This window comes from Psammomys obesus, unplaced genomic scaffold (assembly GCF_907164565.1).
Source record: "Psammomys obesus unplaced genomic scaffold, mPsaObe1.curated_primary_1811, whole genome shotgun sequence".
Taxonomy (NCBI): domain Eukaryota; kingdom Metazoa; phylum Chordata; class Mammalia; order Rodentia; family Muridae; genus Psammomys; species Psammomys obesus.
This window is the reverse complement of record NW_026596125.1, coordinates 7,366,208-7,389,231: the sequence shown is the minus strand read 5'-3', so window position 1 is coordinate 7,389,231 and position 23,024 is coordinate 7,366,208. Positions and strand designations below refer to the sequence as shown.

The window sequence follows — 23,024 nt, the reverse complement described above, 5'->3', positions numbered from 1 at the left end:
CACCACATGGGTGCTGGTAACTGAACCCAATCCTCTGGCAAGAGGAGACAGTGCTCTTAATTGCTGAGAGATCTTCCGTGGTCCTTAAGTCTTGGAAATAGACCCACATCAGTTTCCTCATTCACAGTTTTTGTGCCACATCCCCACACTTAAATACCCTTAGCAAACTCAAAAAAACAGAACCTCTTTGGTTGTTTAAAATAGCTTACTTACCATTTTGATGGCTGTGCTAATGTTGGGGGCTCAGATTTTGCTATTTTTAGCAGCACTCGCATTGGATTTAACTCATGGTGAGGTGGCTCAATCTCAGCCATTTCTATTAAAGTAATACCCAGGGACCAAACATCAGCTTTGTAGTCATATGGTCTGTCCTTTGATGTCTCACACATGACTACTTCAGGAGCCATCCTATAAAGAGAGGAAAATGGAAGTTAAGATGTTTAATTAACAGCTATTACAAACTATAGTCAGGATAATGACTATTTGTGGACAAGGTAGTTACTGCAGACACAACTAATAGTATAAATTCATAAAAATGAATACCTACCAATACGGTGTGCCAATAAAGGAATCCCTCCTTTGAATTGTCCTGGTGTTTTTAGCTGATACTCCAAAATCCGCTTGAAATAAATAACCACATAATAACGTTAATAACAGCTTTCAAGAATGGTAAATTGTATTCATTGGAGAGGGAGAGGAAAGCACCTCAAGTCTTAGTAAGGCCTCTCTTATTAAAAGATAAACACAACAGAAGGAAATCGTTTTTGTGCCAATCTAATTTTTTAAAGTTACTGTGTGTGTTGTGCAGTGCATGCATTTATTATGTATGCACGCAGGGTTGTGTGCATACATGCTCATGAAGTCCAGGGGCCGTGTCAGGTATCTTCTTCTATTGGTCTTCATCCTACTTTTTGAGATATTACTTCTTTTTTTTAAGATTGATTGATTGATTGATTGATTGATTATGTATATGGTGTTTTATCTGCATTTATACCTGCACACCAGAAGAAGGCATTAGATATCATTATAGATGGTTGTGAGCCACCATGTGGTTGCTGGGAATTGAACTCAGGACCTTTGGAAGAACAGCCAGTGCTCTTAACCATTGAGCCATCTCTCCAGCCCCGAGACATTACTTCTTAATGAACTTGGAGCTTACCATTATGGCAAAACCAGCTTGGCCAGTGAGCACTAGAATTCCTCCCGTCTCCAGCAACCCAGCGTGAGGGTTACAATCACCCATGGCCATGGCCAGCTTGTACTTGGGCAATCTTGGGAACCAAAACCAGGGCCTCAGATACTCAGTTGGCACTTTATCAACTGGGCCATCTCTCCAGCCCCTACCACTCTAATCTTAACCATCTTTTTTCTACTACCTTTCAAAATATTGTCAAATTTTCCATCACAAATATACTGATCACCATCTAGACACATATTCAAATGATTTAAAAACAGATGATAAATTCCTCAGAATTAAAAACAAAAAGTTACTCTAAATTAAATAATATATATACTTAAAACAAATGCCAAATATGTGTGCTATAATTAAATCAATGAAGATAGTTTCCTCTAGTGTGAAAAAACAAAAATTACAGCAAAGTAGCCTTTATAACAGCATTCTATCTCATCAGCATCCTCACAAAATTATACTAGAATGCTGAGCATAGTGGTGTGTACTTGTAATCCTAGTATGTGGGAAGCTTAGGCAGGGAAATCAGAAGTTTAAAGCTACTCTAGGCTATGTAGTGATATTATCATATACATACATACATACATACACAGATAGACAGACAACCTTAATTATATTACAAAGAAAAATGGGAGGCTTTATGGTTTCTGATTTAAGTTATAAAGAACAGCGGCATTGTAACTTAATCAGTTGTTAAAGCCTACTTTTTTAGCTTAGACTTCAGAACAAACTAATTATCTTAAAAACTAAATAAAACATTTTTTCTGCTTTTTACCAAATAATCAAACAACTAAAGAGAATCTCTTCTTATAAAATTGTTTTTAATTTATAGTAATAAATGAAAGAATAAACTAATTGATTATAAAATTATCAAAAATAACAAATGAAAAAAATAGTATAATTCATTTTGCAGCCTCAATCAAAGAGAAAAATCTGGGTATCAAGGACAAAAAAGCTTAGAATGTTGGTCTTGGTAGAGTGTTTTCCTGGCACATGTGAGACCTGGATTCAATACCCAATAGTGAGAAAACAACCATAACCAAAGCCTTACACCAGTTAATAAACAGTGCAAACCACTGTCTTATCACAGCAGCAAACCTGAGGCTCATCAAGCCCTTACCAAGCTTTTGCTTCATCTACTAACTGAAGAAAATACAGACAGAAACTGAACTCATGACCACAGGATCAGCAAAGGCAGCTGAGGGAAAAGCTCCAGGTCTCATGGCCAGATCCAGTGTTTCATCATTCATTTCTAACTCCTTAACTCGCCTTTTTATAATCATTTTCCTAATCATCCATTCACTGGGAATTTTAATATCGCATATATACTGTATATCTGTTTGCATGCTGTGGACTTTGGAGAGGTTACAAACCATTGTCATAATCTCTTTTTGGCTCCAAACAAATATTGCTCTCTCAGCTGGAACAATGTTAATTCAATAATAATGCATCCTACTGCATAAAGAAAGGAATAGAGAAGAAATGTGTGATTTATAGAGATGTCAAAGAAAACTAAAATTTATATATGTACAAATTTAAACTCAGCAATAAATAAGGGATAACTGAGCCATAAAGAAACACAAATGAGCAATGATAAAAGTCAACACCTAGCATGGAGAGGGAGGGTGAAACGAAAGTCAGATGACCCTGTGAAAGAATGTAGGTGGTGTGTGGCCAAGTCTAATTTCTTCACCTAAGTCATCATGATTTCAAAGTTCTTGTCTAAACTTATATGGCTTTTCATGTGGATTTCTGTATCTCTTTACGGCACATTAAGTATAAAATGTAGCGTGCCCTTTCAATGTCCTATTACATGTTGTAACAGTGTAAAAGAAGATGGTCACAATCACTGGAATCAACATGGCTTTGAATGATTTTAGTTTTCCCAAAAAAATAAATTTAGACAGCACTGCTTGATTTCTGAAAAACTGTCCCGTTTATAAAACTTTTTAAAAGGCTGTAACTACTACTTATAGGTATATGTATGAATTTAACTAATCCCAGCCTAAAATCTACATCTAATTCTTTTTATGACATTCATCACTTATTCCTTTGGTATAAAAGACAAAATTAAATGCTAGTTCTTAAACTCATTTTACTTCAAACCTAAGGTTACTTGTTGGTTTAAGAAGTACAATGGGAAAATGAAGTAAGAAACCAGGGGTGGGGGGTGGGGGGTGTGTGTGCTACTGACAGAGCACTTGCTTAAGAAGTGCCAGGCTCTGGGTGGAGCAATGTGGAACAAAAAACCTATTAGACACGTTTTAGAAAGATACAATTGAGTTTAGTATTATATTATACTCTAAATATAAAATATTTACAAGTGTTAAATCTATATTAAAAAACTTACAGGAGGAAATCTTAACCGGTATTTTACAAATCCTTGCTTTTAAAAAGAAAACACACCCTCTTTTACTTTCTATAGGTGTCATTAGGTACATATACTTAGGAATTCTAAGGACTGGTAAATGTTTAACCACTGAAGTGTTTACAAGAGCAGCTGGGAGGAATTCTCCATGTTTTACATGTCTGGGTGGGCTGAAACACCATCAAATCATACATTCCATGGTAAATCTCAGAGCACAAATACAAATATTTGAATAACTTACCCAATTTAATGTCTCCATCTAAGGTAAAAAGAATATTGCCAGCTTTCAGATCTCGGTGGATAATTTTATTGTCATGTAAGTAACTCAATGCCTCTAAAGTCTGCTTGCAAACTACTTGGATTTGGGATTCAGTTAATGGTCTTTCAAGTTCTATAAGGAGAAAGTGAAAAAAATATATGTATTTAGTTTTACATAAAACTAACTAAATATTTTTAGTACATTCAACTACTCTGATCTTTTAGGGATCATATGAAGTCATTTATTGTAAAAGAGCTAAATATCCATAATGATTAATTTCCTGACAAAGAATATTCAACATTTTTCAGAATTATATTTATCTAAAATATAATTAAGTTGATGACTTAATGTACTGAACTCTAAAATTACATATACATACATATATATGGTTGAAATATTTTTATCCAAGAACACTGCAAGAAGCAAACATAAAAGCAAAGGTATTTACCAAGCATCACAGCATCTACTGCTCCCCCTGCACAAAATTCAATGAGGATCTGCACACAAATAAAAAAGTATCTGTAATTATACCACGTTTCAGAAACTTAATAAGAGCAGTTAATGAAAAGCTACTGGTTAATCTAGGCTATAGAAACAGTACCATAATAAACATGAAGGATTCTTTGTCATCAGTTACCAGTCTTCAATTATGTTCTCCTGGGCATTCACAAGGAGAACATGTTATAATAGAAGCCCCTCTGCCCTTTTCCTTTTCTTTTTTGTTTTTGAGTCAGGTTTCCCTATAGCCCATGATAAACTCAAATCTGCAATCCTTCTGCCTCTGCCACCCAAATACTAACAGGTATGTTTTACCACACCCAGCCAGGCCCATTTTTATAAATATTGACTTTTAGTATTTTTTCTTTTCTAAAATTACCAAATACAGGTTGTTTAATTGTTATATTACTTATGCATTTAAGAGATATTATTGAAAAATATAATTAACTTCATCTTTCAAGTAACTATTACAATGTTAAGTGACTATACTGTTTATTGTTCAATAAGTAAATCCTGAAAAGAAAGCAGACTTATTTTAGTTTAAATTATACTCAGGTGTATGTGCCTATGTGGAGATACATGCACATCGGGCACAAGTGCTCCTGGGAGCCAGAAATGGGTCCAGGATCCCCAGAAGCGAGAGTTACCAGCAGCTATGAACTACCTAATGTGGGATCTGGGAACCAGACTTAGGTCCTCTGCAAGAGCAGTACATGCTCTTCAGCACTGAGCCAACGCTCTCAAGACCTTTAAGCTAAAAAAAAAAAGACATTCACACAAGACACATGCAAACTCAATTATCACTGTCATGTACCTATCCTTAACTGTTACTACAAATACTTTTGTCTCCCATTTAAATTGTCCCTCAATAAAAAAGTAAACCAAATTTTTATTTTGCAATAGCATTAAGTAAAGATCTATTTCTTAAAATGCCTAGAAGCTTTTCTTGTAATATTTGGAAATATTCTTTTTTTACTTTTTTAAAGATTTATTTATTTTTTATGTATACAATGTTATGTCTGCATGTACACCTGCATGCCAGAAGAGGGCACCAGATCTCATTACAGATGGTTGTGAGCCACCATGTAGTTGCTGGGAATTGAACTCAGGACCTCTGGAAGAGCAGACAGTGCTCTTAACCTCTGAGCCATCTCTCCAGCCCTAGAAATATTCTTACAGAGCCCCGAACAAGTATTTAAAAGACACCACACCAACAATAAATATACTTCTTAAAAATAATTTTAGTAAACTGTATACTTCCAAAGGTGTTCACTCTTGCTAAAAGCTTTTTGTTTTCTTTTCGTTTGGTTTTTTTGGTTTTTTTTTTTTTTTTTGAGACAAAATTCTTAAATTTTAAAAATTCTATATAGCCCTGGCTGTCCTGGAACTCAGTATGCAGACCAAGCTGGCCCAAACTCACTGAAATTCACTTGCCTCTGCCTCCTGAGGACTGTGACTTAAGGTATGCACCACCACACCAGAATACTACAATATTTTTGTAAGTGCTTGCCAATAACAAATTTATTTTCAAATTCATTACATGATCTGAAAAATAATTCTTTATTCATCTGCAGAAATAAACAGGCTCAAGGGTTAGGTAATCCAGCCAAGCTCCTAACTAAAAAGCCTTTTGATTTCAAGCCAGAGCTTCATTCTAAGAAATACACCTAAAATTCTATTTTATAAAAAAGCTTTCTTGATAGGCTAGAATGATGGTACAACAGTTAAGAGCACTCACTGACTGCTCTTCCAGAGGACCCAGGTCTGATTCCCAGAACACACATGGAAATTTACAACCATCAGTAACTCCAGCCCCCCAAAATCCAATGTCTTCTTCTGGCCTCCTTGGGAACCAGGCATGCACATGGTACATAGACATACATGCAGACAAAACACCCACACACATAAATCAACATTTTTTTATTTATAAAAAAATAATAAAGAAAAAAAAAGCTGTTGGGTGTGGTGGCACAGGCCTATAATCCCAGCACTTGGAGAGACGGGCAGATAGTTACGAGTTTGAGACCAGCCTATCCTACAGAGTGAGTCCAGGTCAGCCAAGGTACACAGAGAAACCCTGTCTTAGAGGGTGAAGGGAGCAAGAAAGCTGTTGATAAAAATAGGTTCTAGGTTGGTACAAGGAACTAGCTATTATGGTAAATATTAAAATTTTATTGCTTTATCTACTTGTGCCTATTTTCTTAAAAATGAACAAAATGTATATATAATTTTAACCACTTCACCATGCAGTGAAGTTGAGCCTAATATAGAATTTAGCATTTCTCATAACTTATAGTATTGCATGGTTTATAAAAACTTTAGGATAAAAATTTATAAATAACACAAAGAAAAATAAACCTTCAATGAGCAGTGGTGATACACACGTTTAACCCCAGCACTTGGGAGGCAGAGGCATATGCATCTCTGAGTTTGAGTCCAGCCTGGTCTACAGAGAAAACCAAAAAAAAAAAAAAAAATTACAAATAAAAAAACAGAAAAAAAACTTTCAAAAACAAATACTTAAAATTACAAATATAGACATATTTTAGAAATTTTAATATTCTTGATCAATACTGATATTAAGATTATTGATTAATATTCTTTCCTACCTAGCTCCAGTATCAAACAATCTAGATGAAATGGTATAATCTAAAATCTAAAGCTGAACATCCATTGAAACTTGCTAATGACTCTCATTGGCAGATCAACCCTCAATCAAGTAATTCAAGTAACTACATAAAAGAGGTAACACACAGATGAACTCTGGTTTCTCCGTAAAGGAATGAAAATTACCTACCCAAAGATTGTTCTCATAATAGAAGGCATCTAGAAGCTTGACTATGTTTGGATGATCACAAGATGCTAATATGTCAATCTCAACCATATAATCTTCAAGTTCTTCTTCAGATTTGGTGTCAATCACCTTTGCAGCAGCTAAAACATTGGTCTCTTTATTCTGGGCCTAAAAACAAAAGTATCAGAAATGTCTGTCACATTTTAAATGCTTGCTTTTACATTAAAAAAAAAAAAAAAATTAAGGAAATGTTTAGGCTCCCAGCAACACTGAGCAGCAGCACCAAATTCCTTTGTATCCCCAGCTCCCCCAGCCCCCCCCGAGTCTACAGCAGGCTGGGGCACTTGCAGCCAATCAGCTACGTTAACATATCACATGTCTACACACAGCTCACATCAAGGTCCAGTCTTGGTGCCACATATTAAATGGGATCTAACAACTGTGTAACAAAATACAGCCACCATTTTATCATCCAGAAGGTTCGACTGCCCTAAAAGCCCTCTGTGCCCTGGCTACTCACCTTCACTGACCCCTGACTGCTAGCAATCACTCCTTTTTTCACTACATCCTTGCTTTTACCCTTTCCAGAATGGCATATAGTTGGAATCACAGACTTTTCAGTTTGGCTTTTATTTATTATATGTATTTAAAGTTCCTATAGGTCTTCTCATTTCTTGTTAGTGCTGAGCACTCTTTCACTGTCTGGACATACCATCATGTATTTACCCTTTCGCCTAACTTATGATAAATGCTGACTATTTCCAAGTTTGGGAATTATGAATTATGTGGGTTTCAGTATGGACAGTTTTCAACTTATTGAGTAAATACCAAACAAGATAGCTGCTGGAGCAGAGGGCTCAGTTTTGAAAGAAACAGGAAACTGCCACACTGAATTCCAAAATAGCTGTGTTGTTTTGCATCCCCACTAGTGATAGTCCACATCTCAAGAGTATCCGGGTAATTTCTGACACTCTCCTGGACGTGTTTCAAACTATAATCCCCTACAGACATATGCAGGACAGTTTTCAGTGCTTACTTGCTCTCTGTATAGCCTCTTTTGTGAGGTAACTATTCATGTTTTGTTTTGTTTTTTAATTTCTAATTACTGGGTTTTTAATTTTTTCAAACCTTTACCTGAGATTTTCCACAAATATTTTCACCAAGACTGTGGTTTCTCATTCTCCTACACACTATTTTTGAAAGGTAACTTAAACATAAATATTAATTATGCAGGCTGTGTGAGGTAGTTCGTACCTGCAATTCTAGCATTTTGGAGGCTAAGATATAGTTTGAGGCCAGTTTGGTCTATACAGAAAATTCCAAGCTAGCCAGAGCTACAAAGCAAGATCCTGTCTCAAAAATTAAGTAAATCCCACTTGCTATGCAAAGGCTCCTTTCTGTGCTTTACTCACTGATGAATGGCTCAACTGCCAGGGACTCAAAGATTCTGCTGCTGCCACTTCTAAGCTGGGTTGCTTACAGCAACTTTTTAACAACTCCTGTTTTCATTCCCTTACCAGGGAAATTTACCTAAACTTCTCTGGTTTGTGAGAACTAAGATAATACATATTAACTATGCTAAAAAAACATATATAGGCATTTAAGATAATGTCTGACATACATAGTATGAATGCAAAAGTATTCACTATAATTATTACTATTGTTATTTAATCCTCAGAATAACACCATGATATTTTATTCCCCCTACTTCAAAGGAAAACATAAATACACAGGTGTGGGGTTTGAATGAAAATGGCCCACATAGGCTCATAGGGAAGTGGCACTGCTAGGAGGTGTGGCCTTGTTAGCGGGAGGGGTGGGCTTTGAGGTTTCAAATGCTCACTTCAGGCCAGCGTGGCTCTCCTAGGCTCCTTGTCCTGTACCGAATCTGCATGCTGCCACACCTCCCACCATGACAATAATGGACTAAAAAATCTCTGCACTGTAAACCAGCCGCAATTAAATGTTTTCCTTACTAAGAGCTGCCATGATCATAGTGTCCCTTCACAACAACAGAAATCCTAACTAAGATAGTAGGTAACATACTTCCCCAGGTCTTATAGTTTAGTAAGAGATAAAATAAGGATTTAAATCCAGATATTTTCAAGCCCATTTTTCACATTAACCATTATTGTCTAAGAGTACACAAATACATCACTCAGAAACAAGGGCTACTTTCAACTAAAGGCCTTGAAAGGCCTTGAAAAATACACACGAAAAGACAATTCTCATTGCCCCTATTTCGAAAAACAGAGTTTTAAATGTAAATTTTTTAAAGGCAAGCAAGAAAGATGCCTTTTCTCTGTACAACAAAGGAACCACCTTTTTCTTTTCTTCTTTTTAAAGATGTATTGTTTTCATGTGTGTCTATAGGAGTCTGTATGCACTAATGTGTTCAAGAACCCATGGAAGCCAGAAGACGACATGGGATTCCCTGGAGGTAAAGTTACAGGGAAGAGCCACCCTGTGGATGCTGGGAACTGAACCTGGATCATCTAATAAGCACAGTAAACACTCTTAACCACTAAGCCATCTCCTAGGCCCCAAAAATATTCTTAATAGAAGCCACAGCCCAGAGAATCCCACACTGACAGACCTTGTTTTAAAACAAACACACAAACAAAACTTTCTTTGTAATCTTTGTGCATCACTGTCTAGCTTTCCACAACTGCCTTTGCGCAACCAAAGATTCAAAGCATATGTATGTTACCATTTCTTTGGGTCCTGATTCCCTGATGGGGTAATGGATGTAAAACTTGGGTGAACTTTGTATGCTTTTCTCCTAATAATCCATCTTAGATCAATTTGACTCTCAGACCCAGTCAGGGCCCTATAAGAGAAGAGGCTAAGTTCCAATTCCTTCTGTTCTTTTGGTTTTCTGTATTTCCATTTGTTTGGTTATTTCTTTCCTTGTTCCACTTTACTGTTTTCCATTTTTTCTCCCTGTGGCTGAATAATTCCTCACTTCCAATGTTTATGAATTAAAGGTTTTAGAAAAGTAGTAGGAGCTAAGATCTGAGCTTTTTGTTGTTTTACTTTTTAATTACATTTTATTTATTTTGTTGTGTGTGAACACTGCCCATGGCACACCTGTGGAAGGCAAAGGACAACTTTTGGAAGTCAGTTCCCTCCTAGCATGTAGATCTCAGGAACTGAACTTGGGTTACCAGGCTTTGTGGGAAATGTCTAATCTTGGGGTTCAACAACCCCAATATCACTTTTTGATGATTAGGAATCAGACCTTAAAATACTAATTAGGTTGTTTTTATAAGATGTTTTAATATTATGTTATCATTTAATCAAAACTGTACTATTACTTTTAAAATATAAAAAGATGAGCTTTTAAAAGCTACTAACAGTCATTTCTGGGTCTTTTGGCTAAGACCAAGTATAAAAACTACTAATTAATGAGTAACGATTGAGTAAATAAATGCATGTTCAAACTTTACTTTTTTACAAGTTGGGCGTGGTGGTGCACACCTTTAAAACCAGCATTTTGAAAAGAGGCAGGTACATCTCTGTGAATTCAAGGCCAGCCTGGTCAACACAGTTCCAGGATAGCCAGAGCCACACAGTGAGATGTCATCTCAAAAAACAAACAAACAAAAAAAGCCAGGCAGTGATGGTGCTGCATAATTTTAAACCCAGCACTTGAGAGGCAGGAGCAGATGGATCTCTGTGACTTCTAAGCCAGCCTACAGAGTGAGCTCCAGGACAGCCTCACAGAAAAACCCTGCCTTCAAAACCAAGAACAAACGAACAACAAAAAAACCAAACAAACAAAAAAAATCCCACTTTTTACAATTTATCTTAAGAACACAATTTCACAAAATAATCATACATAAAAAAGTATCAAAGCATTATTTACAATGATGCTAGAAAAACTGATCAGCCTGAATATTCATTAACAAGGACCCCTCCCCTTTAAATCACATAGTACTGTTCCAAAATGGAAAATCAGCCACTAAGAAGATTGACTAATCAATTAACATTTCTTGAATGAAAAGGTAGCCATAACACGTAGCCAAGTGAAACAATGAAATTAAAAAATAAAAATAAAAAAAACACCAACACATAAGTATATCATATTCCCATATGGAAGCTAGGCACACCTGTGGACAGACCACAAACATACACAGTGACGGCATAACCATGAAAATGGTAGAGATTCCTGACTTTTGGCATTTTTTTACATTATCTGAATTCTCTTAATAGACATGCATTCTTTCTACTTAAAACAAAACAACAACAACAACAAAAAATGTACACAGGAGATTTCCTGGAGAAGATAAAAGTAAACAAAGAAGATATCAGCTTACATATGGAAAGTCCCTAAGCAAATTATTGCTAAATTTTCTTTCCTTTAGGAAAAAAACAGATCCTAATACTAAGGTTTAGGGTTCAGAGATAAAAAAGATTGCTCCCCAGGTCAGCCTTACTACTCTGCCACTCTAAAATATCCTAATCTATCAAATTTTATAAAATCTAGGATTTCCTTTAAGATGCACTATTATTGGAAAATATAAAGTTGAATATTCTAGTATATGCCTGCAATCCCAGCTCTTGGGGGCAGAGGCAGGAAGATTCTTCTAAGTTAGACGCCAGCATGAGCTACAGAGTGAGTGTCAACCCAAACTATACCTATTTCAAAAAATAAAAATAAAACAAGATGTGCTATTATTTTCTAGACCAAAGAAGAAAATACTAATTAAAGTTTGCCAACAATTCAGAATAGTTCAACTAAATTTCTATCATGTATCTATTATGCCTATGAACATATGAAAATTTAGGCTCCTCTGAATTACATCTGACTGACCATTATCTGATATTTGTATTTTTCATGCTCTGATCATTAGAAGCTTTGTGATGGGATCTTGCTGCAGTATTCTAGGCTAGCCTCAAACTAGGGTCCTCCTGCCTTCACCTGTGGAGTGTTGAAAAGAACATCACACTGAGGTCCAGCATTTCTTAAAACAAGTACTCCAAAATCCTCTCCAATATCTTCTTGGAAGGCAATGATTCCCATTTTCCAGGTATTTAATGAAGAAGCTCTCTTCAACTCTCTACATAAGAGAAACATTTTAATTAAGCATATTGCTTCTTCATAAAGTCCTTAAAATAGTTTGGAGGCTAAAATACCAAGGAGTTGTAACTGTGTAACACTAAGACCATGTGAGTTGATGATGCAGGGAATGCCTACATGGTGACTAAGACCTGGCCAACAGCCATTATGAAATGGCATTGACAGAAACATCTTCCACAACCTTTAGAGTTGTTGAAAAGAGAGACAGAGATTATCACAACTGATAAAATACAGCACTAAGTCCCCCTTAGGAAGGTACTACAGCTGAGCCAGTAATTAAAAACTACTTTCCTGTAGGGCAGACAAAAATTACCCAGAGAGATTAGCCCTTCTTCCTTTACTGTAACAGTGTGAGAAGAACAGACCCAAGGCAACTGGTCCTGAGAAAGGAACAGTGTAAAAAGTATTGCCCTAGTGAAGAGAATGGAGAAAAGAAAAAAACAAAAACAAAACTAACATTACGTAATCTCTACAATTCTTTACTGTAACAAATTCTTATATTCCACGGCCCTAGATAGAATGTTAAACCAACAAAGCTGTCTTCCTGCTTGATGTAACAAACAAAAGTTAAATTCCTATATCAAAGGACTGGAAATGTAGTTCTGTGCTTAACATCTGAGAGGCCCTAGCTCCAATTCCTGAAGCCAAAAAAAGAAGAGGAAAAGCGCAAAGTTTCTTACCTTTCTGCCTTAAAATAATTTAATCACTTATTAGAATTTGGTTCCAGGGAACTCTAGAACACCCAAGCTGAAATAAGCACTGATAAGTACCATAACCCTAAAAGGTCATCTACACAATAACTACCATAAAAATAAATAGCATGAAAACTCCTAATTTGAAGTTTAAGGTATTTTTAGCTGACTTTGTTTTGTCTTGTTTTAATACAGAGTTTGGAACTGACCCCACAGCCTTGCAAATGCTAAACGCATACTCGTATCAGACCCACATGAAGACTTGATAAAATAACTAAACAAATATTAATAAAAAATAAGCGCAGGATAATCAGTAGTGAAAAATAATTTAAAATGTGACTTCTCTTGATAAAAGGTTTCAAGGATCAACCACGGACATTCAAAGTCGTAATATTTTCATTTTCATAACTTAATAATATAACACGGCTACTTTACATAAGAGGACTGTGGGAAAGAGTGATTTGCCTGAATTCTCTGTACTGACTGTATATTCTAAATGAAGGAGGGTTTTTAAACTAGACTCTCCTACACTATTGTTTTTAACAGTGGTTATACTGCCTGGGTAGTGAAGAATTTTTTTTAATCCTGTTTTATTTCTACAGTTCTATATTTTCTGAGACTACATAATATTTTTATAACAAGGAGATTTTAATAATAATCTCAGCTGGAAATTAAAACACCTAAAAAAGAGAGAGAGAAAAGAAATGTAAAAGATCTACAAAGAAAATCAAGTTGATTCCAGCCCCACAAAGGTGTCAGTCTAAAGAGAAGGGCTAAGCGCCACACATCATTTTGTCATGCCTAAGAAGTTCCCTTACACACACTTTGCAGTCAGTACCTGCTTCAATACTCAGAGTTCACTGATAGGTTAATGGATTACAGGAAAATACTTAGGCTATTAGGCAAATCTTGATACATTTACTGTCTCATTTAATGCTTCTTGCCACAAAAGAACATCACCAGATGTTGAAAAGCAAAGGGTATTCTTTCCGCCATCCAAACAAAAGTAAAAGAAAAACCCAATTGTCCAGAGCATAAGGACATTTTAAATGTCTACCAAATCTCAGATTACATCATTGTCCCACTTACTTTACAGATTGCTGACTCTGAGTAGCCTGAACATGCTAAAAGAAACAGGAAAACTGAGATTACAAAAATTTTCAAGATCTATATTTAAAAATAAGACAAAGGTATACTACCTTATTAATGTAAGAAAAACAAGTGTTTTAAATTTTAAAACTCTTAGTTGCATTGCAAAAAATAAAAATAAAATATTTCTGTATTAATCAAGAAGATAGAAAGGTTATACAGTAAAAATAACCACATTACTGAAAAGAAATGAAGACATTAAAAAAAAATGAAAACACATTGTATGCTCATGGATTAGACACAATACTGTTAAAATGGTAATACCGCCTGCAGATTTCTACACATTCAATGTAAACTCTATCAAAATCTTAAGGTTTCTGCAGATATTAAAAAGGTCATCCTAAAATATGGAATTTTAAATACCACTAAATAGCCAAAAACAATCCTTTGTAAAAGAAGAACAAGCCTCAAGGATTCCTAATTGCTTATTTCAAAACTTATCACAAAACTGTAGTAATCAAAATAGTGCAGCATGGGCATAAAGACAGACAAAGATCAATGAGCTCTCCGAGAAAGCTCGGCATGTGTGGTCACGGTCTTCAACAAGGGTGTCAAAGACGGGGACAGGACAGACAGTTGTTTCTGTAAGTCTTGCTAAGAAAATTAGTATCCATGCGCAAAAGAAGTAGGCTGGTACCTTATCCAGCATCACATACAAAATTTAATTCAAAGCATAAAAATCTAAATACAAGACCTAAAACAATAAAATTCTGAAAAGACTACATTAAGGGGCCAAAGAGATGGTTAAGCATGTAATGGCACCTGCTGCCATGACAAATTACTTGAGTTTGATCCCCTGGTCCTACAAAATAGAAAAAGACTATTCCTGCAAGCAGTCCTCCACATGTACATATGTACATCATAACATGACTGCCCACACAAACACATACAAAATAAATAAATAAAATGCACTTGTTTTTAAGACTACATGAGGCAAAATGCTTACTATCTGAAAAGTACTCGTGGGGAAGAAGGAAGAATGAGGACAGGGAAGACTAATTCAAATACTTTTCCATTAAAAAAAAAAGAGCACTCCTACTAATCTCCCCACACTAACCTATAGGAAGACATACACGGCAATACTCTGATAAATTATCTTATAAATTAAAAGAAGAAAAAGCTAATCACTGTTTTAATCCTTGTATGTTCATTGAGTAACTGTATCCACACAGAAAAACAGAAAGCTAACAAGAAAACAGAGGGAGAGAAAGCAAGTTGTCCTGCTTTTGATATTTTGGTTTTCATAACCTTAAGATGAATTATTTACTTAGAAGCTTCTAAAATCAAGTTTTAGGAAAAAAGTTCATTTAGCAGAGTTTGAATTAATATCGCCCATTAAAAATTGTTTTGAAATTAAAAACTTTCCATTCCCATGTTAATGCATGGCAGCACCAATCTTTATAAGGAAGACACAACATTTATTACAGTTGCAAGTCTCTTACATCCAAGCAGCTATGGACCTTGGCAAAAACAAAAAACAAAAACTTTCTATAACAGACTTGGGAAAAGAACTAGATAAAGCTCTCTGTGTCTGTGTGTCTGTGTCTCTGGTCTCTATCTGTCTGTCCGTCTGTGCAGGTGCACAAGCACATTTAGGTGTATACAGGTACATGTACAGATGTGTGTTTGTGAGGATGGAGGCAAGCTGTTCCTCACTGCTGTTCATCAGGTACTGCTGACCCTGTTTTTTGAGACAGGGGCTCTCTCTGGTCTGGAACTCACCAATAGGCTAAGTCAGCTGGCCAAGGATCTGTCAGCCTGCACCTTTCCAGCACCTGCACCACAAGCGCGCCCAGCTGTTTGAAATAGATTCCCAGAGGTTGAACTCTGGTCCTTGCAAGCACTTTACTGTCCGAGTATCACTCCAGCCTAAGGACACGGACAGTCTAGAAAAGCCTAAACATATCCCCAAATTTCATATGCTGGAAATTTAATCCCCAAATTCATACACTTCTAGTATTTAGAGTTGGGACTTTAGGGAGGCAACAGGATCAAGAGGGCTCTGATCATTTAGCTTTAGCTTTAGCTCATTTTGTCATGCCCAAGAAGTTCCCTTACACACACTTTATAGTCAGTACCTGTCTCAGTCCACTGACGGATTAATGGATTACCGGAGAAATACTTAGGCTATTAGGCAAATCTTAACACATTTATTGTCTCCATGTAATGTTTCTTGCCACAAAAGAAGGCTCTCACCAGATGTTGAGCAGATGCTGGGCCAAGCTCTTGAATGATCCTAACTCCAGGATCACAAGCCAAGTAAGACTCTATTCTTTACACTCAACCCATGGTATTCTGTTACAGCAATCAAAAATTTACTAAAATAATTCTAGCATCCTCCTGATGGGAATGAAAACTGACATAACTACTTAAATAAAATTTGTTCCCAGGTACATATCCAACACAAATGAATGAAGATATGTACCAAAAAAAAAAAAACACACATGTGAGAATACTGATGACACTAGTTGGCATAAGCCTGCAATCTCAACATTTTTGGGAATCAGAGACAGAAAGATACAAATTTAAGAGCAGCCTGGGCTACAAATTCTATTCTAGTCTAGACTACAGACACACACACACACACAGAGAGAGAAAGAGACCTTCTGGAAAGATACTTCAGTGGTTAAAGGGCTTAAACAGAAACATGAGGATCTGAGTTCAAATTCCCAAAACACCATGTAAATTCTATGTGGGGAAGGTGGCCTGTCTGTAATTCCAGCACTAGAAAAGAGTAATCAGAATTCCTAGAGCAAGCTGGCCAGCCAGACTAGCTCAACCAGGAAGCTCCAAATTCAACTGAGAGACCTTTTACTATGCCAGAATGAAAAGAGAGCAATTGAACCTTGAGCCTCTGCATATATGTGCACTCACACCTAAACACACCAGTGCCCACACATAGACAAAATTACATATACATGAGAAAAATATGTATGTACATAGATTAACCTTACTATTAATATACAAAAAGTAAAAGCAATCCAAATGCTACCAACAATAGAATAATCTGTAAACTGTAGCATTTCAAAAGTTTTAATACTATAGAAAAAAGACCAAATGGTCTCATACATTATACCAAAAATACAGCCTTACTCAAAATACATTTATATCAAGCCCAAAACATAGCACTAACGATCATGGCTGTACATGTAAGACAGCAGTTTTGACTAAAAAACTAGAGTAGAGAGAGACAGAGACAGAGACAGAGAGAGAAGACACGTTTATTGGCATACCTTACAGGTATCTGAACCACCCAGATGTATCAGCAGGTACAGGCACATGGGGGCAGACCTAACAACCAGAGTTCAATCCCAGGGAGAATCAACTCCTGAGATTGTCATTTGACCAGCACAGGTCCTATGGCATGAGGACCTGTGCGCTCGTGCACACACACACACATTAATTAACTAATTAATTAATTAAAATTAAATAGTATATAAGTTTTGGTGTTAGGTAAACAGCAAGTTGCTGAAATGGAAAGGGAAACGGGAATAGGAGTTAGTATTTAAGGCACTTGGGGGGCAAGAACATGTGAAAGTGAAGGGGTGTCAGGGAAGATCAACCAAAACTAAGTATGTGTGAAATGCCATAGGGAAACCTGCTACTTTATAAGCTAATTGAAAAATGAAATTAAAAAAAATAATAATAACCTCTAGAAAGCCAGGAATGGCAGACTATGTCACTAATTCCAGAAGCTGGAGGAAGTGGCAAGAAGTAGATATCAAAGCCACCCTGTGCTAGATAATGTGAGACCTCCTGCCCCAATCCCTACCTTAAACAACAAAAGATCTGTCTAAGCAAACAGTAGCTCCAGATGGCAAACATGAAACAGACCACAGGAATAAACTAAGGGCCAACAATATGGACTCATGCTCTGGACTTGTTCAAGGTAACTGTCACCTCAACTTTAAATTACTGCCAGCCACATAAATTACATCACCAAGCCTATAATCCCAGCACCTAGGAGACTAAAGAGCCTATGTTACATTGCCAGTTCAAGGCCGACCAGAGCTATACAGGTCAAGACCCTTCTAACCAACAGCTAAATGTATGGATCTAAATTTCGAGAACAATCTTTGAGCACAGACATAAACTGCATTTAAGTGGTAATTAAAGCACGGCAGAAAATGAGTTCTCATAAGCAAAGAAGAAAAGGAAACTAAGGGGTGGTGGCACATGTCTGTAATCCTAGCACTCTGGAGACAGAAACAGAAGGGCTGCTGTAAATTCAAAGCCAGTCTCATCAACATAGGGAGTTACAGACCACACAGGGCTACACAGGAAGAGAAGAGGGTGGGAAGACAGGAAAGGAAGGAGAAAGAAAATGATATACCCAAACCCTGAGAAACTCAACACTTAAATATTCTTTAGCAAAAGAGCCTGAAAAGTAGACACAGAAAAAAATAGAAAAGTAAAAGGCAACAAAAGGCTTCAGCAGGAACTTACTTTACTGCTCTTCTAGTAAGGGAGTGCGACCGTGACCTGCGAATAGACTGCTAAACTAAACACTGCAGAAAGCCACAGTTATATGGTAGATAAAACACTTCAAAGGAGTGAGACAGCCCTTGAGGGAAAGAACTGAGTGGTTCCGAAGTTTAAATATTCACCGTGGAAGGAAGGGAACACAGCACAGAGGACTGCATCCCTACCTCACACCACACACAGAAACTGAGTCTATGCACACTGTGGACTTGTTAACGGTAAACTGGTAAAGCTTTTGGAAGACAGAGTAGATTATCTTCATGATACTGGTTTAGGGAAGAATGCCTTAAAAATAAACATTAGCCTGAAGAGAAAAAAACTGAATTGTACTAGACTGACACGAGGAAGTAGCTCAGCAAAGACACTGTCAGCAAAGACAAGTCAAGGGCCCGGAGAGATGGCTCAGAGGTTAGGAACACTGGTTGCTCCCCCAGAGGTCCTGAGTTCAATTCCCAGCAACAACATAGTGGCTCATAATCATCTATAATGAGATCTGGTGCCCTCTTCTGGTGTGCAGGCACACATGCAGACAGAACACTGTACAAATAATAAATAAATAAATCTTAAAGAAAAAGACAAGTCAAAAAATGAGTGGGTATTTATGATACTGTAACTGGCACATGGTTAAAATTCAAAATATATGTACATGTATACATGTTCATAATACACATAAATATACTGCCAATGTGTACCCTACATATAGACACAAAACGAAAAGAATGGAACACAAAAAATAAACAACAAACATATAAAAAGCATTTATTAATAATCAGACGGGTCAAAAATTATAAAAATAGCAAATGTTGGCAAGAATGAAGATCAAAGACATCTTTACACACTGCCAGGAGGAATGCAAAATAGCTTAATTGGTTTGACATCATCTAATAAAACTAAAGTCATACTACTCCAAAAACATAGCCATGCTACTCCTGAATTAAGTATTAGTGAAGTGTCCCAGTGTTTTACGTCAGAGTCAAAAACTAAGAACAACAACATGCCCACTAACAGTAAATGGCAAATGATGTGATATAATCCCATAAGAGAATGCTATGCAACAATGAAAATGAACTACAGCAATAGATAATAACCAAGAACATGCAACAAATACAACAGTGATCTTGAAAGGGCAGACACGGAATACACTTAATAGGATTCTGTTTTTCTAACACTTGAACACTAACAAACTAACTTTATGTTCAGTGATGCACACCCGGATGTTTGACTGTACAGCAAATAACTGAGTGACCTAAGGAGCCTGTGAGGTGCAACAGAATTCCTTGGCCCTGATGCTGTCAGTGTAAACTTAGTTTATTATCAGCTACGCACAAATACAAGCTTCAGCATCTCTTCAATGCAAGAGTTCTATATCTCACTCCTTTCTAAAGGCATGGGCTGTCAGCTGCCACACAAACGCAGCCAGCACTCAGCTCCAACTACTTTAATGGGTAACATGCTACTCAATGCATATTTTTGTTATTTTTTGTTTCTGATAAAATAAAAAATATTACATATCTTCATTTACATCCAACCATACTACATTAAAAAGAAAAAAATCTAAAATAGTGATAATTTTTCAAGCATGAAGTAACTATGTGAGAACTGGACTGAATGGAAGGAATGCAACTATATGATGGGAAGCTAATTTTTAAAAAAAGAAAGAAACTGGGCTAAAGAGACAGCTCAGGGGTTAAGAGGACTGACTGTGCTTCCAGAGGCCCTGAGTTCAATTCCCAGCACCCACATGATAGCTCACAACTGTCTGTAACTGTCTATAACTCCAGTATCTGACACCCTCACACAAACATACATGCAAGCAAAACACCAATGCATATAAAATAAAATTAATTTAAAAAAAACTAAGCACACATGATTTCTTACTTACAATTTGATATTTTAAAAGTCACCAATTTATATAAGCAAATAGTAGCTGGAATCAAGTTTTAAAATAATTGCTTACTGCACACTACCAAAAATATTAAGTAAGGTATGACAGCATTCACGCCACAAAAAGAACTCTAGTTTCCCTCACATAAACTTATACCTTCCAGAGAATCCTAAAGAATAAAACAATTTTTTGGAAAAGAAAATCAAAAAGTTAGATAAGCTTAAATCTAAATTTTTGTTTAAGAACAAAATCAAACTCCTGCCTGCCTCCTCAAAAGCAAATGCAAAGAACTTTCGTTCTTCAATATCAGTGTAAAACATAATCTTTAGGCCCACAGGAATTATGGTAGGCAGCTCTGTAATGTCGAACTACATGAAGTCTCAAAATTTTCAGGAAATTTCAACTAATGTTGCAACAGGATTGTGCAGCACCCTCTCAAGAGCAAAACTGCACATCTGCCACAGAAACCAAGTCAGCAGCTCCTTATCTTCTGGGTCCCTTTTCCTCCCAACCCATATTTTGCTTCTATGACCTCTACAGATAAGAACAGTAAATTCTACCAGTTATTGCACCTTCTGGCTGCCTTACACTTTCCACACATTTATACTATAGATACCAAGTCGGTCACTGAATAAGAAGGTAACTTGCCCAAGGTCACAGACTGCTGCATGGGAGAACAAGAAATATTCTGCCCTTGCTCTTAATCCTCTGCTGTTATATTTGATGAGATGTCTTCACACCATGAAAACTGTCCATGATCACCTACTGCCTTCTCACTACAAGATGCCAGGTGCCCTGTGCGTTTATCTTTGCCTTTCCTCAGTAACTGCATATTCAGAGGATATTAATAGGCAGAAAGATCTGAAGAAACCTTTAAGGAAACTGACAGTTCTACAACTAAGAAAATCCAAGTCGGAGGAGGTGATCATGACCCCAAGCTGGCTATGACAACCAGCACTAAACAAGTCTGCTCTAGGATAATTTTCTGACCACATTAAATGCCCTTCTACCATGCACCTTATTCAGCTCCTGCTGAAGTCATTCTTTCAATAGTATTTATTTGAAGATAACACACACTATTTCGCTTCAACAAATACATGAGGAAATGCATGTGCTGAGAAACAGATTCAAGTGTGAAACTTTAGCCTTACTTTTAGTATATAAATATGAAAATGTCAATTGTAACATGTGACAAATGCTGCAGTAGTCATGTACAAGATGTTCTGAAACAGAGCAATGGACCTGTGTCTTTCAGACTGGATAAAAAACAAGGACTGGGATTTTGACAGAACCCCTTCAAGGCATGCATTACAAGACAAAGTGTACTATGCTCAGAAAGTACGAGGAATGCTTTCTACCAAATGAAGTTAAAGTAGAAACACACTACTAATATGGGAGCAGTTAAGACCTGAGTTCAAGGCTAGACTGGATCAATGTGGCTTCAGTCTCCCTCCATGGACAAGTGGACACTACCACTGACCTGCCCACCTCCCGGGACTTTTATGGGGGCCAAATTATGTGAAACTGCAAAGTCTTGTATTTATGTTTTCACTTCTAGGCAACCCCTAAACTGTGGCTCATAAAAACCTCACCCATCAGGAAGTAAATATTCCAGTGACATCATTCATATACTTCCTAGGACAGGGTAAACAGTTAACATTCACACCTCCGTGTTGAAACGTCAAACCTCTATTGAAATAAATAAACACCCGTGCGGTTTTTTAATTCCTCAAGCACTGGTACTGCCTTCTATCCAATGCTTTTTATATTTAGAAACTAAGATGAAATGCAGATTTTCTTCTGGAAATTTTCTGTCAGAAATTCCATCCCATGTCGCCAAGCAACCAACTCAAGAACAGACTGCAAACTGGCAATCATTTTGCCCTTGTTTTATTTGAACTATGGACACTGCCTGCTGTACGCCCCATCTCCAAAAGTTACCTGTTTCAATACGAGCACACATACAAACGCCATTAGGAAACAAACATTACCACACTGAAAAGCTAATGAGTTTCCGATTTCAAATACTCCAGGGCCACAACCGCCCGCTCCTCCCATCAAATTACACTCATTTCTTTCCAAGTTTGACAAGGCAGACTGCACAACCGGCACGCCTGACACTGCATCCGGCCCCGCTGCGTCCAGTGAGCCCTAGCGTCGGGGCCACCGCCTGGATGCTGAGCTGAAGTTTCAGTGTACAAAGCCAGAGCAGGGGGTAAGCCACGGGAAGGGGCGTGGGGCGAAGTCCTCCGCCACCCCGCACAGGCGGCCGTTCCAGCTCCTCCAGCAACTTCCCATTTTCTCCCTCCTACCTTATACACTTTCCCAAAGGCTCCGTCGCCCAGTTCTCCTATAATCTCCCAAAAGTCCTCCGGGTTCAGGTCCCTCTTCACGTGTTCGTACTGCTTCTTCTTCTTCTCGCTGCCCAACTTGAAGATCTTACGGAAATTGAAGAAGGACATTTTTCCTGCCCAACACAGTCCCTCGCACTTCGAGGGCTAGGAACAATACAAGGCAAAGTTTGCGGCGCGTCGTCTCCCGCGCGAGCCCGGGGTCCGGGCCGCTCCCGCCCGGCGCTCCCCGGAGAAGGCGGGGCGGCGAGCGGGCTCCGGGCGCGGAGGGGGG

The 23,024-nt window shown here is 37.3% G+C and overlaps 1 protein-coding gene across 2 annotated transcripts in view; it reads right to left on the bottom strand.

Moving 5' to 3' along the window:
* The window catches only part of Slk (STE20 like kinase), a 52,858-nt gene extending 29,904 nt beyond the window's left edge, over positions 1 to 22,954 (bottom strand). For both annotated transcript variants that reach the window (XM_055591525.1, XM_055591526.1), the window contains exons 1-6: positions 22,712 to 22,954; positions 7,112 to 7,276; positions 4,265 to 4,313; positions 3,799 to 3,948; positions 548 to 620; positions 214 to 408 (exon numbers count right to left, since the gene is read on the bottom strand). In XM_055591525.1, the coding sequence (XP_055447500.1) occupies positions 214 to 408; positions 548 to 620; positions 3,799 to 3,948; positions 4,265 to 4,313; positions 7,112 to 7,276; positions 22,712 to 22,861 (782 nt within the window). In that variant the 5' untranslated portion in view covers positions 22,862 to 22,954. The remainder of the gene's footprint in view (positions 1 to 213; positions 409 to 547; positions 621 to 3,798; positions 3,949 to 4,264; positions 4,314 to 7,111; positions 7,277 to 22,711) is intronic.
* Between the last annotated feature and the right edge of the window lie 70 nt (positions 22,955 to 23,024).